This window comes from Phacochoerus africanus, chromosome 2 (genome assembly GCF_016906955.1).
Source record: "Phacochoerus africanus isolate WHEZ1 chromosome 2, ROS_Pafr_v1, whole genome shotgun sequence".
Classification (NCBI taxonomy): Eukaryota; Metazoa; Chordata; class Mammalia; order Artiodactyla; family Suidae; genus Phacochoerus; species Phacochoerus africanus.
Window position 1 is genome coordinate 140,991,616 of NC_062545.1, and position 13,191 is coordinate 141,004,806.

Genomic DNA, 13,191 nt, shown 5'->3' on the forward strand with positions numbered 1-13,191 from the left:
ACTAGCTGGGTTCATTACCACTAAGCCATGATGGGACCTCCTAAAATTTTTTATCTCTTTATTGAAGTCTACAATCATTGTTGTTGAATGGTCAACACTGTTCTTTCCTTAGTTTTTAAGCATGGTTTTCTCTATTTGAACACATTTAAAATAGCTTACTTAAAGTTTTTATCTAATAGGTCCAACATCTAAGGCTTTGCAAGGGACACTTTCTATTGATTGCTGTTTTTTCCTGTGTATGTGTTTTTTTTTTTTTCCTGTGTATGTCTTGCATCTCTCATAATTTTTTGTTGCAAAATGGACATGTTAAATAATGTAATGTGACAACTCTGGAAATCATATTATCCCCTCCCCCAGAGCTTGCTGTTTTTGCTGTCCATTTGTTTGTTTTTTTGAACTGATCTTTAAAGTCTGTATTCTTTGTCATGTGTGGGCACTAAAGTCTCTAGATTTGCTTTTAGTAGTCTCTTAATAATTAGACATATTTCCTTAAATACCTGGAACCAGTAAGTCTCCCAGTGTTTGCTAAGGGGCTCTGTGTACATTTTGGGGCACACCCTCAACACTCAGCCAGGCAGTTGACAACTCTACATTAGGCTTCACTTTCTGTTTGCACAAAGGTTCATGGTCATCTAGGGGTGACAGCTTAAGGCCTACTCAGATCTTTCTTGAGCATGTGAATGGCCCTGGGCATGTCCAAAGCTCTACAAATTCAAGTTGGCCTTCTGACTTCCAAGAATATGTCAGAGCTCTTCAGAACCCCCTATGGACATCTTATTTCCCAGCTTATCCTTTAAAAAGAAAAGCTTTTTGGTTACTTTATTGTTTGCCCCAATTGTTATCTACTACTTCAGGCAGTTTCAAAGTTAATCAATTGCCTCTAAACATTTTAGACAGCTACCCCTTCTTCCCTCCTCAAGGGAAAAGGCAAATAAAGAGAGCCTGCGAATAGCACCCTTCTGGGGAACTACCAGACAGGGCAGATAATGACAATTTTCTGGGAATGGTGCTTTGAACCCTCTTCTGCTCCAGCTCTGTTTGGCTTCCTTCAGTGGCTGCCAGGCTACTGGATTCCACTGAAACTGGGTGTTGTTGGTTTTTCAAGGTTATCACAGAGGAGAAAAAGAAAGGATAGATAGAGCAAATTAAAATGCCACAAAGCTTGCTGCTCTTTCCAATAGTCAGCTATTTTTCTTAAATAACAATCTGGATAGCTGCAAGTCTTTGGTTAATTCTGAAAAGTTGATTTTGACAATTTTTGCTAGTTTTCTGATTTTATGAAGAAGGAGAGAATTTTCAGATGCCCTTTCTATGACATTTTTGTTATCTTCTAATGCATAGTGGTTTTAATTTTCATTTTGCTAATGACCAATAATGTTGAACATCTTTTTCCCTGTCTACTTTTTATGTGTATACCTTCTTGGTGAAGTTTTCACTAAAATCTTTTGTCTACTTTTAAAATCAAGTTATTTCTTTATTATTGAATTATGACAGTTTTTAAATATATATTCTGAATTTACGTCCCTGCCATATGTTTTGAACATATAAATTTTCTTCTAGTCTGTCTTATATTTTCATTTTATTGACATCTTTTTAAAATAATTATTAATACATTTTTAATATATCATACAATTTACCATTTTCAAGCAGACTATTTTCAAGTGATTCTTTCAGGATATTTACCAAGTTGTACAGTCATCACCAGGAGTCAGCTTTAGAATATTTTCATCATCCCAATATAATACCCCATGCATATTTACTTTAATCCCTATTCCCTGTCAATCCTGCCACAATCACTAATTTACTTTGTGTCTTATAGTTGTGCCTTTTTTAGATATTTAACAGAATGGATTCATATAATATGTGGTTGCTTGTGCCTGGCTTCTTCCACTAAGTTTAATGTTGTTTGATATCTATCCATATACATGAATGCATTTGGAGTTCATTCCTTTCTATTGCCGAGTAATACCCTGTTGTATAGATATACATACATTAATAACATCTTTTGAAGAACAAATATTTTAGCAATTTATCCAGAAAAATAAAAGCATAAACCCACTAAAATTCTTCTACTCAAATGTTCATAAAAGCTTTATTAGTAATAGACAAAAAATGTATACAACCAAAATTTCCATCAACTGGTTAAAGGGTAATAAATTGTAGTATGTCAACATCTTAAAAGACTACTCAGCTATGACAAGTAATCACTGAGGACATATAACAACAAAAAAAAAAATCTCAAAAGCATTATGCTAAGTGAAAGAAATCATACACAAAAGACTATAATCTATATCATTCTATTTATAGGAAATCCTAGAAAAGGCAAAATTATACTAACAGAAAGCATTTCAGTGATTGCAAAGAAGAAGCAGGTAGGAAAATGATTAACCAAACAGGGTACAGAGGAGTTTTTCAGCCGATGGAAATCTGCATCATAATTGTGGTGATGGTTACATGACTGTATACACTTGTCAAAATGCATCAAATTTTGGATGAACATTCTTGTTTGTAAATCATAGCTCGGTAAAGCTGATTTTTAAAACTCATGATATGTCCCTATTTCTTCCTTCAGTTCTAACAAAGACTCTATTGTCTGCCAGGTCAGATTATTCTAGCACTGACTTAGATGTTTCTGTGTTTAATTAAATGCTGAAATTTTTAGTTATAAATGATCATTTAGCCCTTAAATTCATTTTTACAACCATAGAGTTGAATACATTTTTCATAAAATACTCTGATAAAATGTATAAGCCAATCCAAATTCCAGATGGCCTTAGTTCTCCTAGAAACGGCCCATACATTTCAGATACATATAAAAACAAACTTATTATGCACCAGATGTACACAGAGCAATGTAGCTAGATCATAAAGCACAGTGCTATATTTTTTTTAAAAAAAGAAGAAATGGAAGAAAGTCTTATCACCATACTGTTTATTTCAACCAACAATACATGCACTTTATGTTTATATTCACGTTTTACTGGGTCATACAAACAAAAAGCCATTAAAAATATACAGCAGAAATGGGAACAGGACTAGAAAATGAGGATAAAAGATAATTAATGAAAAAGTTAATGCAATTAAGTCAATCAATCAAAATATCTAATACAAACCAAAGACAGCATGTTAGGATTCAGGATAAATTGATTAATTCCTCCATTGCATAAAAGTTCCAAATAAAATAAAAACTAAGATGATCTTAAAGACTAACAAAGTCTCAAAAAATATATTTGACAGGGTTTTGGATAAATAATAGAATTGGGTCATTTATCTAACCTAGAAGTTGAAAATTTTTATTGAAGAAAACACTCATTGCTTTTACTAGTAGAATAACATAAATACAAAACGGTTTCATATGGCAGTGTCCTCAATCATACTCACTCAATGCTATCTCCTCAAATGCTAGAAATGAGGAAATTAGCAAAAATTGAAAAAGCAAAGCAGGATTAAGGAAAGACAATTTATTTGGTAAGGGAATACAACCAATCTCAAATCCAAATTAAGCATAATATTCCTCTCAAGAGGGTCACGTGAGAGAGAAGTATACACAATGGATAAAAGTACATATCCAGAGCATATTTGTTGATGTGAGGAACACCTCTACAGCCAAATCATTAATTTAAAGAAGAAACAGAAATAGGGTCCTATTTCTTAACATGTTTAGGCTTCAAGGACAGAAACTACCTTTTCAGTAAAACAGAGAAAGTATAGAAATACAGTTTCTATTCAGCATTAACCTTTCTTTTCAAATAAATCTATAAAATTAAACACTTCACCTTGTATGAGTATAAATAAATATGAATAGGTACTTAATTAAAAACCTACTTTAAAAAGGAAAGAATAAAGCAGCACAATATATGTTTGATAAACTGAACTGAAAAGAAGAGGGAAATCAGCCTTAGCTTTAGAAGGACCTTAGAGACAACTTGCCTGAATGTTCATTTTATTGATATGGAATAGTAGGAAAAGGTCCAAGAAGAAGAAAAGAGAATGTGACCTTCTGCCCCCACATAAATGGTTCAAAATGAGGTTAATATCAGAGAATGAGTCTATTATTACAGAACTGAGCTCTCAACTGGCCTCATTCAGACACACAGACAGCCCCTGTAGCTCCTGCTTCGCTCTGTGCTGCATTGATTACCTATGAGCCAAGAGCCTAGGAATCTCAGAGCACTTCCCACCACATTTTTTTTCTTTTTTTTTTTTTCCTTTTTAATGGCTGTGCCCACAGCATATGGAAGTTCCCAGGCCAGGGATTAAGTATGAGCTACAGCTATGGCAATGCTGGATCCTTTAACCTACTGTGCTGAGCCAGGGATCAAACCCACGCCTCTGCAGTGACCTGAGCTGCTGCAGCTGAATTCTTAACCCACTGCACCACAGTGGGAAATCCCTCAATATTCTTTCATTGATAAAAGAAGGCAATGTTAAGCAGATATTAAACATGTGAAGTTTAAATACTTCTAAACAGAAACAATAACCTACTGATTCCCAGTTCCTAAGAATTGAAAGACTCTTTGACCAGTGTTTAATCAGAGGGTTTTATAAGGGGAGAACAAAATATCTGAGGCAATGTAAGTCTCTGATAACACTTAAATCCAATGTAGGTACTTTAAGGCTGTTTCTGTTGAAGACAGTTAATAACGATCATTTTTCAACTCCTTAAAGCTCCTGTCAGGCCCTCATGCTGCTCAGTGGAAATGATAGAGGGAGGAATCTATTCATTGTACCATTAAGTAAAAGAAAAAAGATTATCTTCTGATTTTACTACTCACTCCTGCCCTGGGCTTTTCTGGGACCATAATGCTTATTCCATTGAGTGCTTAAATTTAAGTAGCTTAGGTTCCCCCTAAATCATACTTCAGACACAAAAAAGACTGTATAGAAGAGTCTGGATATACCTGTTAGAAATTGTTATTCTAGATACCCCTCCCCCCGCAAAATCGAAATATAAAGCACAAACTAAAACTTGCAAGGAAAGAAATTCTAAATACAAAGCCAATGTCAGTCACTTTCAAGTGATCTACTTGTTTGTTCTTTACCCATTCTGTCTCTCCACTCCCTTCTAGGAAGGGACCTTACTTACTTCCTTGCCTGAAATGGTGCTTAGCTAGGACTCAAGGACAGAAATAGGCCAGTAAAATCACAACCCCTGGTCCCTTACTAGAATGAGGAGGCATAACACAAACACAGTCCAGGCCAAAGGAAGGAAGCTTTCTGATGATAAATATATCTTAGGATAGCTGAAACATGATGTCAAATTTACACAAATTTTTAAGATAGTTCTGAAAGGTTCACATTTGCTATTAGCCCCTTATGCCACGTCTCCTACATTTCCAAAGGATGTTAATTTACTCTCTTTTGCCATCAGGAATATTTCACTGTGAAAATCCAAGAAGTGCTGGTACAGGGGAAAATAAAAACCCAACAATCCTGAACCTAGTATCATAACACATGGGTTCAGGTCCCAGATCTACTTCTTACATTCTAACCATGTGACTGTGGCCAGGTCACTTATTTCTCATTTTCTTAACTAAGATCACACCATTTATTATTTGATGTACTTCTTAAACTATAAGTTTCTATTCAAATGCAAAGTGTAAGTAACATTTTATTTATGATCTGAGTGGTTTAATATAATGCAAATAATATAGAAGCCCTTTAAAAAATATAAACTTATACTCCAAAAAGCAGGCTCTCTCTCCCAGTTAAATTTTCCCTCCTTCTATTGCATTAAAAGAGATATGAAAAAAAGAGAGAGAGAGACGAGATTAGTGGAGCAACGCACACTTTTCTGTAGCATCCTGGGATGGAAAAAGCCACGAAGAGTTAATGGGATTTAACTTTACAAGGAGGTAGGAAAGATGTTATATAGACTACACTTAATCCATTAAAAAGAAGCAAGAATGGTCCTAGGAATTAAAAGAGGATTGGATCCCTTCCTGATTATTGTTGGAGAGGCCACAACCAGGACATAACAAGTTGGTCCTCCACAGCTGTGCTGCTTTGGCAACCAAAAAATTTTCCTATTTCACTGTCTGATCAAAATGTAAAAAGTGGAGCTGTCCACCAAAAAGTAGGAAATGTGCAGTGCAAATAAGTAGAGGACCTGGATGCCAGATTCAAAGATCACCAGACACAATGCAAAAGAAGCATTTCAGGAAAGCAGAGTAATTTGCTAATTTGGAAGTACAGTGGCAAAATTCTTCTTTATTTATATATTCTTTGACAAATCCAAACATGTGAGTAAAAAGTAGAATTAACTGTCAAAGAGGAAGAACATTTTCAAATGTTCTCGGCTAGAGTTTAATGGTATCAAGGGGCTTTCTTTTCCTCCCAATAGCAATAGTATATTGTTGGCCAAGTAAAGTTGTTATTGTACAAAAACCTTTTGGAGAATCCATGAAACAGAGTTGGTCAAACTAACTGTTGAGATAAGGACCCTACAAATAGTTATAAACATATGCTCTGCATTACAGTTAGTCTTGGACGAAATGATCTTTATCAGATTCCGTCTTAAGTTTTTCCAACTCTTGACATTTGAACATTTTTTTGCTCCAAAAAATTAACGTGATAATAACAGTTTTTTGAAATAGAGATAAACTACAGAGATTATAGATGAACATTTATCTTCTGTTATCATAACACTAGAACAGTTTTAATGAAAAGGTTGGATGTAATATCTATTTCAATTAAATTAAAAAAGAGAAAAGAAGTTTACTTTTCTGAGAAAGCAAATTGATATTTTCTTCTTTGATTTCCTTATACTTTGGAATGAAGGCCTGCTATTAAAACTTTCAATAAACCTTTAAAATAAACTATGCTATAAAGCAATATTACATTTGGTCTTTAACGAGCCATTTTTGCTATTTTATAGGCATTCTAAAATGATAATGCACCCCTGGTCATAGAGACTCCTAGTACTGCTGACAGAGGGCATGGGGATGCATATCCATTGTCAGACAATGTGGTACCTAGTGGATGGACTGGGTTCTTCTACTGTCATTGATGCTGATAAGCTCTGAGGTCCTTAACCTCTCTGATCTCAATTTTCTTCACTGTAAAACTAATGTACTTGAGGAGATTGTATTTCTAATTTTTATTTGTTCAGTTTCTAGACAACATTTAATGTGCATGTGATTTTATGAACTCTCCCAAGAATCTGTAGCCTATTAGTGGCAACCTTTGAATAGAGTTTTTAGGAATTAACCAGGATTCTTTACTCTGAGGTGGGGCAAAGAAGGGGAATGGGAAAAAAAAGACATACAAATACTACTTACTTTTCAAAGAAATATCTGATAATCATCAAGCCCAAAGCATACGGAATGGTCATATATAAATGAGAGGGTTTCACAAAGATGAGTCCATCGTGATCTTCAAGATCTGACCATTTTATTGTTGGAGGAAGCCAGAATCTTTCCAACCAAAACCATTCTTTAAATGTCTGAAACATTCTAGAGAGATGGAAAAAGAATACATTACATTTATAAAACAAATACTTAAAACATGTATGAGACACATTGACAACTTTACTCGAAACACCTAAACCAGAGAATTTGAACAGAGGGCAAGAACAGAGTACTGTTATTTAATTGGCTTCATGGCTCTTTATTGAACTAAACGAGAATTACTCTGCCAACACTCTCAGAACAATTTTGGCTGTGGCACGGCAAACTGAAATTTAACATACTACTGTTCACAGTCCTGGCACAACATACGTTAATATTATGGGTATGTATCTTCCTCTTATATGATTCTATCGTATAAAAAATAATTCAACAATAATCTATATAACTTCAACATGTTAAAGGCCAACCTCATAAAAGTATGTATAAACTTCCACTAGTATGTATAAACCTTCACTAGTATCCTAAAACTTCTCTAGGCGATAAATGACAAGCATAATTAACGTTGTATTACTATAAAGAATTCAAATTAGTTCAAATCAACAAATATCTACTGATATTCTATTATTTGTCAAGCACTATGATAGGCACCAATATTAAAAACACAGCATTCTTGCCTTAAGGACCTTTATACTCTGTGGACAGGGTAGGCCTGAACATGACTCTAATGTGCCTTTTTTATGTACAATGAAGGTACAATTTACATACAAAGAGGGTGCTTGGGAACAAGAGGATCAGCACTGAACCCAGGGAAAGGTCACTGGAACAAATGATCCTTGAGATGGATTTCAACAATAGTGGAAATAAACCAGGGAAAGGCAGGAAAATGGGAAATAGGAAAGAGAAGTTTTAAGGAGAGAAAGTACATTGAACAAGTAACCAGAAGCACAGAAGAACATTTAGACGTTCCAATCTCATGTTTAGGCTATGACAATTTTAATCTTAATATTTTGACCTTAAGGGTGTTCTGATCTCATCCCTTTTTTTTTCTGTTTTGAGGGGAGGGGGTTTGGCTGCACCCATGGCATGGGGAAGTTCCTAGGCCAGGGACAGAACCCACAGCATAGCAGTGACCCAAGCCACAGCAGTGGCAACACTGGATCCTTAACCCACTGAGACACCAGGGAAATCCTGATTTTATCCTTTAATAGTTAATCAGAGAAAGAAGTAAAAATGTCCTCAGATTCACAGCAGGGTGGTCAAATTAATCTACAAAAAGTCTTAATTTGTAAATAACACAGTGTCGTGGCACATGACCAGCAATTTGGTTCCAGCACAGTGCAACAGTCCAATGTGATGGATGGTGGGTTCACACACAGGTGCCTGAAGTCTCAGTTTACTGTCCTGGCATAATTATTAGTGCCCCTTCCTTTTAGAAGTGTCCAAGTTTGGGTAATAAATTATATGATGACTCAGGTCACAAGGCTGGTAAATGTTCAACTTGGTCACAGAGAGTATGCCACCCGTGCTAAGGAGCTTGGGACTTAGCTAGGAGTATTATGCAAAGGAATGAAATGATTAGGTACTTTAGAGAGGTCTCTTGGGCAGCCAGGTCCACTGTGAGCCAAGGTAGTTTCCTTGTGCCAATTAGAGTATGATGTCCCCTCCGGGCAGACATAAGTCTCCTACCCAGCCTCTAGAACCCCTGGCCAGGTACTATGTGTCTGCTTTCCTTCTGGCAGTGGTGTAGAGTACATATCAGGAGACAGAATGACTGGTGAGCTATTAGGAGACTTAAGCAGTAGGTAATGCCAGAAATGGGAAGCCAAGAGAGCAGTGGCAGTGGGGATCCATATGTGCTGACAGCAAGGCCGTTCATGAGATTATGCATGAGATCCAAACTGGGAAGAGATCAAAGGGAGGCCATGAAAGAGGTAAGATGGAGGGGCAAGCAGAAAACTCGGGGGACTGCAGGTCAAAGAACAAGTCTGGTGGGATGGAACCAAGGACCCGAGAGTGCAGGAATACTCGCTGAGAGGTGAAAAGGAATTCCAGCGTGCGGACCTCAATATTCTTCAGAAAAATCCACACCCAAATCTAGGACTGAGCCCTGGTGAGGTCTCCCCACTGTGCCTCATCTCTCATTTGCTGCTCAGAGATATGTGTACCCAAAGTGGCAGGAAACCAGTTGCAGCCACCCCTGCAAGGTTTGTGTGGAAAGGGAGAAGGGATACCTTCTTTTTCACGTATTAATCATTTTAATATGGTTCTACCCTGGGGGAGGGTAAGCACCATTAATACAGTAGTGAAATTGTGCAAATGTAGTGGATTAAAGGTCATCCAGAGTTAGTGAATACTTTCCGTCTACGAGGTTTTGGGACTAAGGGAGGAAAGAGGTGACCCTAGACTTAAGGAAGCTTACAAGTGAGGCCAGAATGACACAGACCTGTACTCGGGAGAAGGTAGAGAGAACTGATAAAAGAGTTATTAGGAAGGAAGAATGAACATATTTCAGTAAGGAAGGTGAGGATTCAAGCCTGCTTGACATAACTGACCAGCGAGGGAATGAAGAGAGGAAATCTGCAGCAAAGAGCACAGCAGATATACACTCAGGACCAGAGGAGGTACAAGTCTTTGAGTGAAACTACAGCTAAAATTCAAACTTGGTAAGATCTCAGAAACGAGCCCAGGCCATGGGAGGCTCTCCTGTAATGGAAAAACCTTGTACCAGCCCTGTGTTTCTCACTGCAAGAGAAGGAGGTACTTCTGCAAGGGCAAAGATGTTTCTTCCTAAAAGCTGGCCTCAGCATGCTCACTACTTTATTGGCTCCAGATTTAAAAGACTAGAACTCAGGGAACAAACAGCAATGGCAGTAAGTTAGTTTTGATATTATTATAATAATTATACAAAACTGTCTGCTCACACCTAAACTGCAACTCCAGGCAGTGCAGATTATTTTGTTCAGTGTGAAATATAACTAAATAGCTTACAATGCTTATTTTGGGGTTGCCATGCTAAATAATATTCTTATGCATCACATGCAAACAATGAAACAGGATCTACTGAAAGCCATAGTAACTTTAATAATCAACAACCAAAAACATATAAAGGGAGAGAGAAAGACTGCAGAAGTTTAGGGTGGCCCTATGGAAAATGTAGTTCAAATTGAGAAAAAAAAATCTACATTATTTATTCATCCTTCATGTGCTGCCACCAAACACCAATTATTGCTGCTTCAAAAGAGTTAAGAATCTCTTCTTCACATGATACACAAAAATTAATTCAAAATGAAGCACAGACCTAAATATAAGAGCTAAAATAACACTCTTAAAAGATTACATAGGAGAAAATCTTCATGACCTTGGGTTAAGCAAAGTCTTCTTACACACAACACCCAAAGCACAAACCACGAAATAAAAAATAGATAAATGACTTCATCAAAATGAAAAGCTTCTGGGAGTTCCTGTTGTGGCTCAGTGGGTAAAGGATCCAGCGTGGCCCCAAACTGTGGTGTAGGTTGAAGACGAATCTCAGATCTAGTGCTGCTGTGACTGTGGTGTAGGCCCCAGCTGCAGCTCTGAGTCAACCCCTAGCCAAGGAACTTCCATATGCCAAAGGTACAGACAAAAAATGAAAAAAGAAAAAAAGAAAAGCTTTTGTGTTTCAATGGATAACATCAAAAAAACCCTAAAAGACAACCCACAGAATAGGAGGAAATATTTGAAAATTGTGTATCTGATAAGGGAATTATACTTAGAATACATGAAGAACTCCTACAACTCAATAATAAAAGGGCAAATAACCTAATTTTAAAATGAGCAAAGGATTTGAACAGACATTTCACCCAAGAAGATATACAAATGGCAATAAGTGCATAAGAAAATGCTCAACATCATTAGCCACAAAGGAAATGCAAATAAGGAATAAACCCAGAGGTATACTTCACGCACATTAAGATGGCTATAATCAAAAAGACAACAGTGTTGGCAGGATGCAGAGAAACTGGAACCCTCATACATTGCTTGAGGGGAAGTAAAATGGTGCAGCTGCTGTGGAGAAGAGTCTGGCAGTTCTTCATCATGTTAAGCATTGAAGTACCATATGACCCAACAACTCCACTCCTAGGTATGTACTCAAGAGAACTGAAAGGATTCATGCTCTTTTGAAGCAGCAGAGCCAAGCTCAGAGATGGCTCTGGAAACATGCTACATGAAAGAAGCACATACTATTTGATGCCATTCATGTGAAGTGTCCAGAATTGGCAAATACTTGGAGACAGAGAGTAGGTTAGCAGCTCCTTAGGGTGTACAAGGAGGTGTGGAGGGGAAATAGGGAGTGACTGCTAATATGTACAGGGTTTTTTTGGGGGGGTGATGAAAATGTTCATAAATTGAATGTGGGTGTTGCTGCACAACTCTGTGAATATACTCAAAAATATTAAATTGCATGCTTTAAATGGGTGAGTTGTATATGAGCTATGGCTAAAAAAAAAAAGTTTAAAAGTATCATCGTCATCCCCTTTCAACATTTATATCTTTAAATCCATGGCTCAGCCTGAACTTCATGCTAAAGCTTCCTATTATTCATTTAAGGGGATGAAGTTTATTCTCCCAAATTCACCTGAGTCAAGATTGTGAAAATAAATGAAGGAAAGACTAGATCCAGACTCAGACTTCAGTATGATTTTAAAGTTAATGACTTTGTGAGAGAAAAAAAAAATTCATGCTTTAAAAAGTAAAAACAGACTAACTCCCCAGAAGGAGAAAGGGGCTCTCCCAGATGCCAGCCCGTGGATGTTCCATAGACATCCAGAAGCCAACGTTTTAGCTCAGTGGGCTTTGCTAAGCCAGCCTATCCCTCCACCCAGCCTCTCGACCACCCTTGCTCTCAAGGTGAGACCTAGGGCTAAGGAGAGAGAGGACTCGGCCTGGCACTCTCCTCCATCCTTTCTGCCTTTTAGTCCAATAGCAAGAAGCAGGCCACAGTCTCACATCCTCTTAGTAGCTGTCATAAAGCCACAGGTCTTCTGGCACCCTCTCTACTCACCTTTCCTTGATCCTAGTAAGGACTTGCCATTGCAGAGGCAGCCCAGACTCCAGCCCTCAGAATAGCAAGGAAATCACCACTGTTTATGGGGTCGGGCAATGCCTTTCCCACTGTGAAAGCCAGGGCAGACTCCTCCATCTGCTGGCAGTTGGCCTGGGCTGGCCAAGGCTTAGCCAAATGGACGCTTCACTCAGGATTTGACCCTGAAGCAGACAGGGACAAGCAGCAGCAGGTGCTACCTAGGGGGCTGCTGCTGAGGAGACAGGTGTCATCTCTCAGCCTTTTGGCCTTCCTCATGGCCTCAATCTCTTGATTTCTACTGTGGCCCAGGTCTGGCCTACCACCCTTCCTTTGGTGCTCTGAAGCACTTCCAGGGAAGCCTTTGCTTTAAGATAGTAGGAAAGCGGTGGATTCCACTGCCTACAATCAAGAGTGCTGACCCATAAACATTACCTTTTCCCCACCCTCCTTCAGGAGCTGTCTGAATCTTCAATTTAGCAGGATTTCCTTCTAAAGTTGAAGTGGAGAGGCAGGAACTCCCTTGAATAACTGAGGAGGGGTCAGCAGCTGCAGCACCTGTCAGTCTCTCCCTCCGTTCAGCCTCGGATCTCCTTTTGCCCACAATGGGTACTCATTTGTGTCTTTTCCTTTCTTTCTCTTCCATTTTTGCTCCTGCTCTGCCTAAGTTTCAAATCTGACAGTGGCATACAGTCACTACCCAAAAGGTTTTTTTTGGTTGTTCAGAGTAAAAGAGGTGCTAGCCTCTCTGACATAGCCTTAGAAAGATGCTTGGTGGAT

General features: G+C 37.9%; 1 protein-coding gene across 1 annotated transcript in view; it reads right to left on the bottom strand.

Moving 5' to 3' along the window:
• Positions 1 to 13,191, bottom strand: part of CERS3 (ceramide synthase 3) — a 105,965-nt gene that overhangs the window by 74,017 nt on the left and 18,757 nt on the right. Inside the window, exon 2 of the mRNA XM_047766838.1 lies at positions 7,281 to 7,454. Within this exon, the coding sequence (XP_047622794.1) occupies positions 7,281 to 7,453 (173 nt within the window). The 5' untranslated portion in view covers position 7,454. The remainder of the gene's footprint in view (positions 1 to 7,280; positions 7,455 to 13,191) is intronic.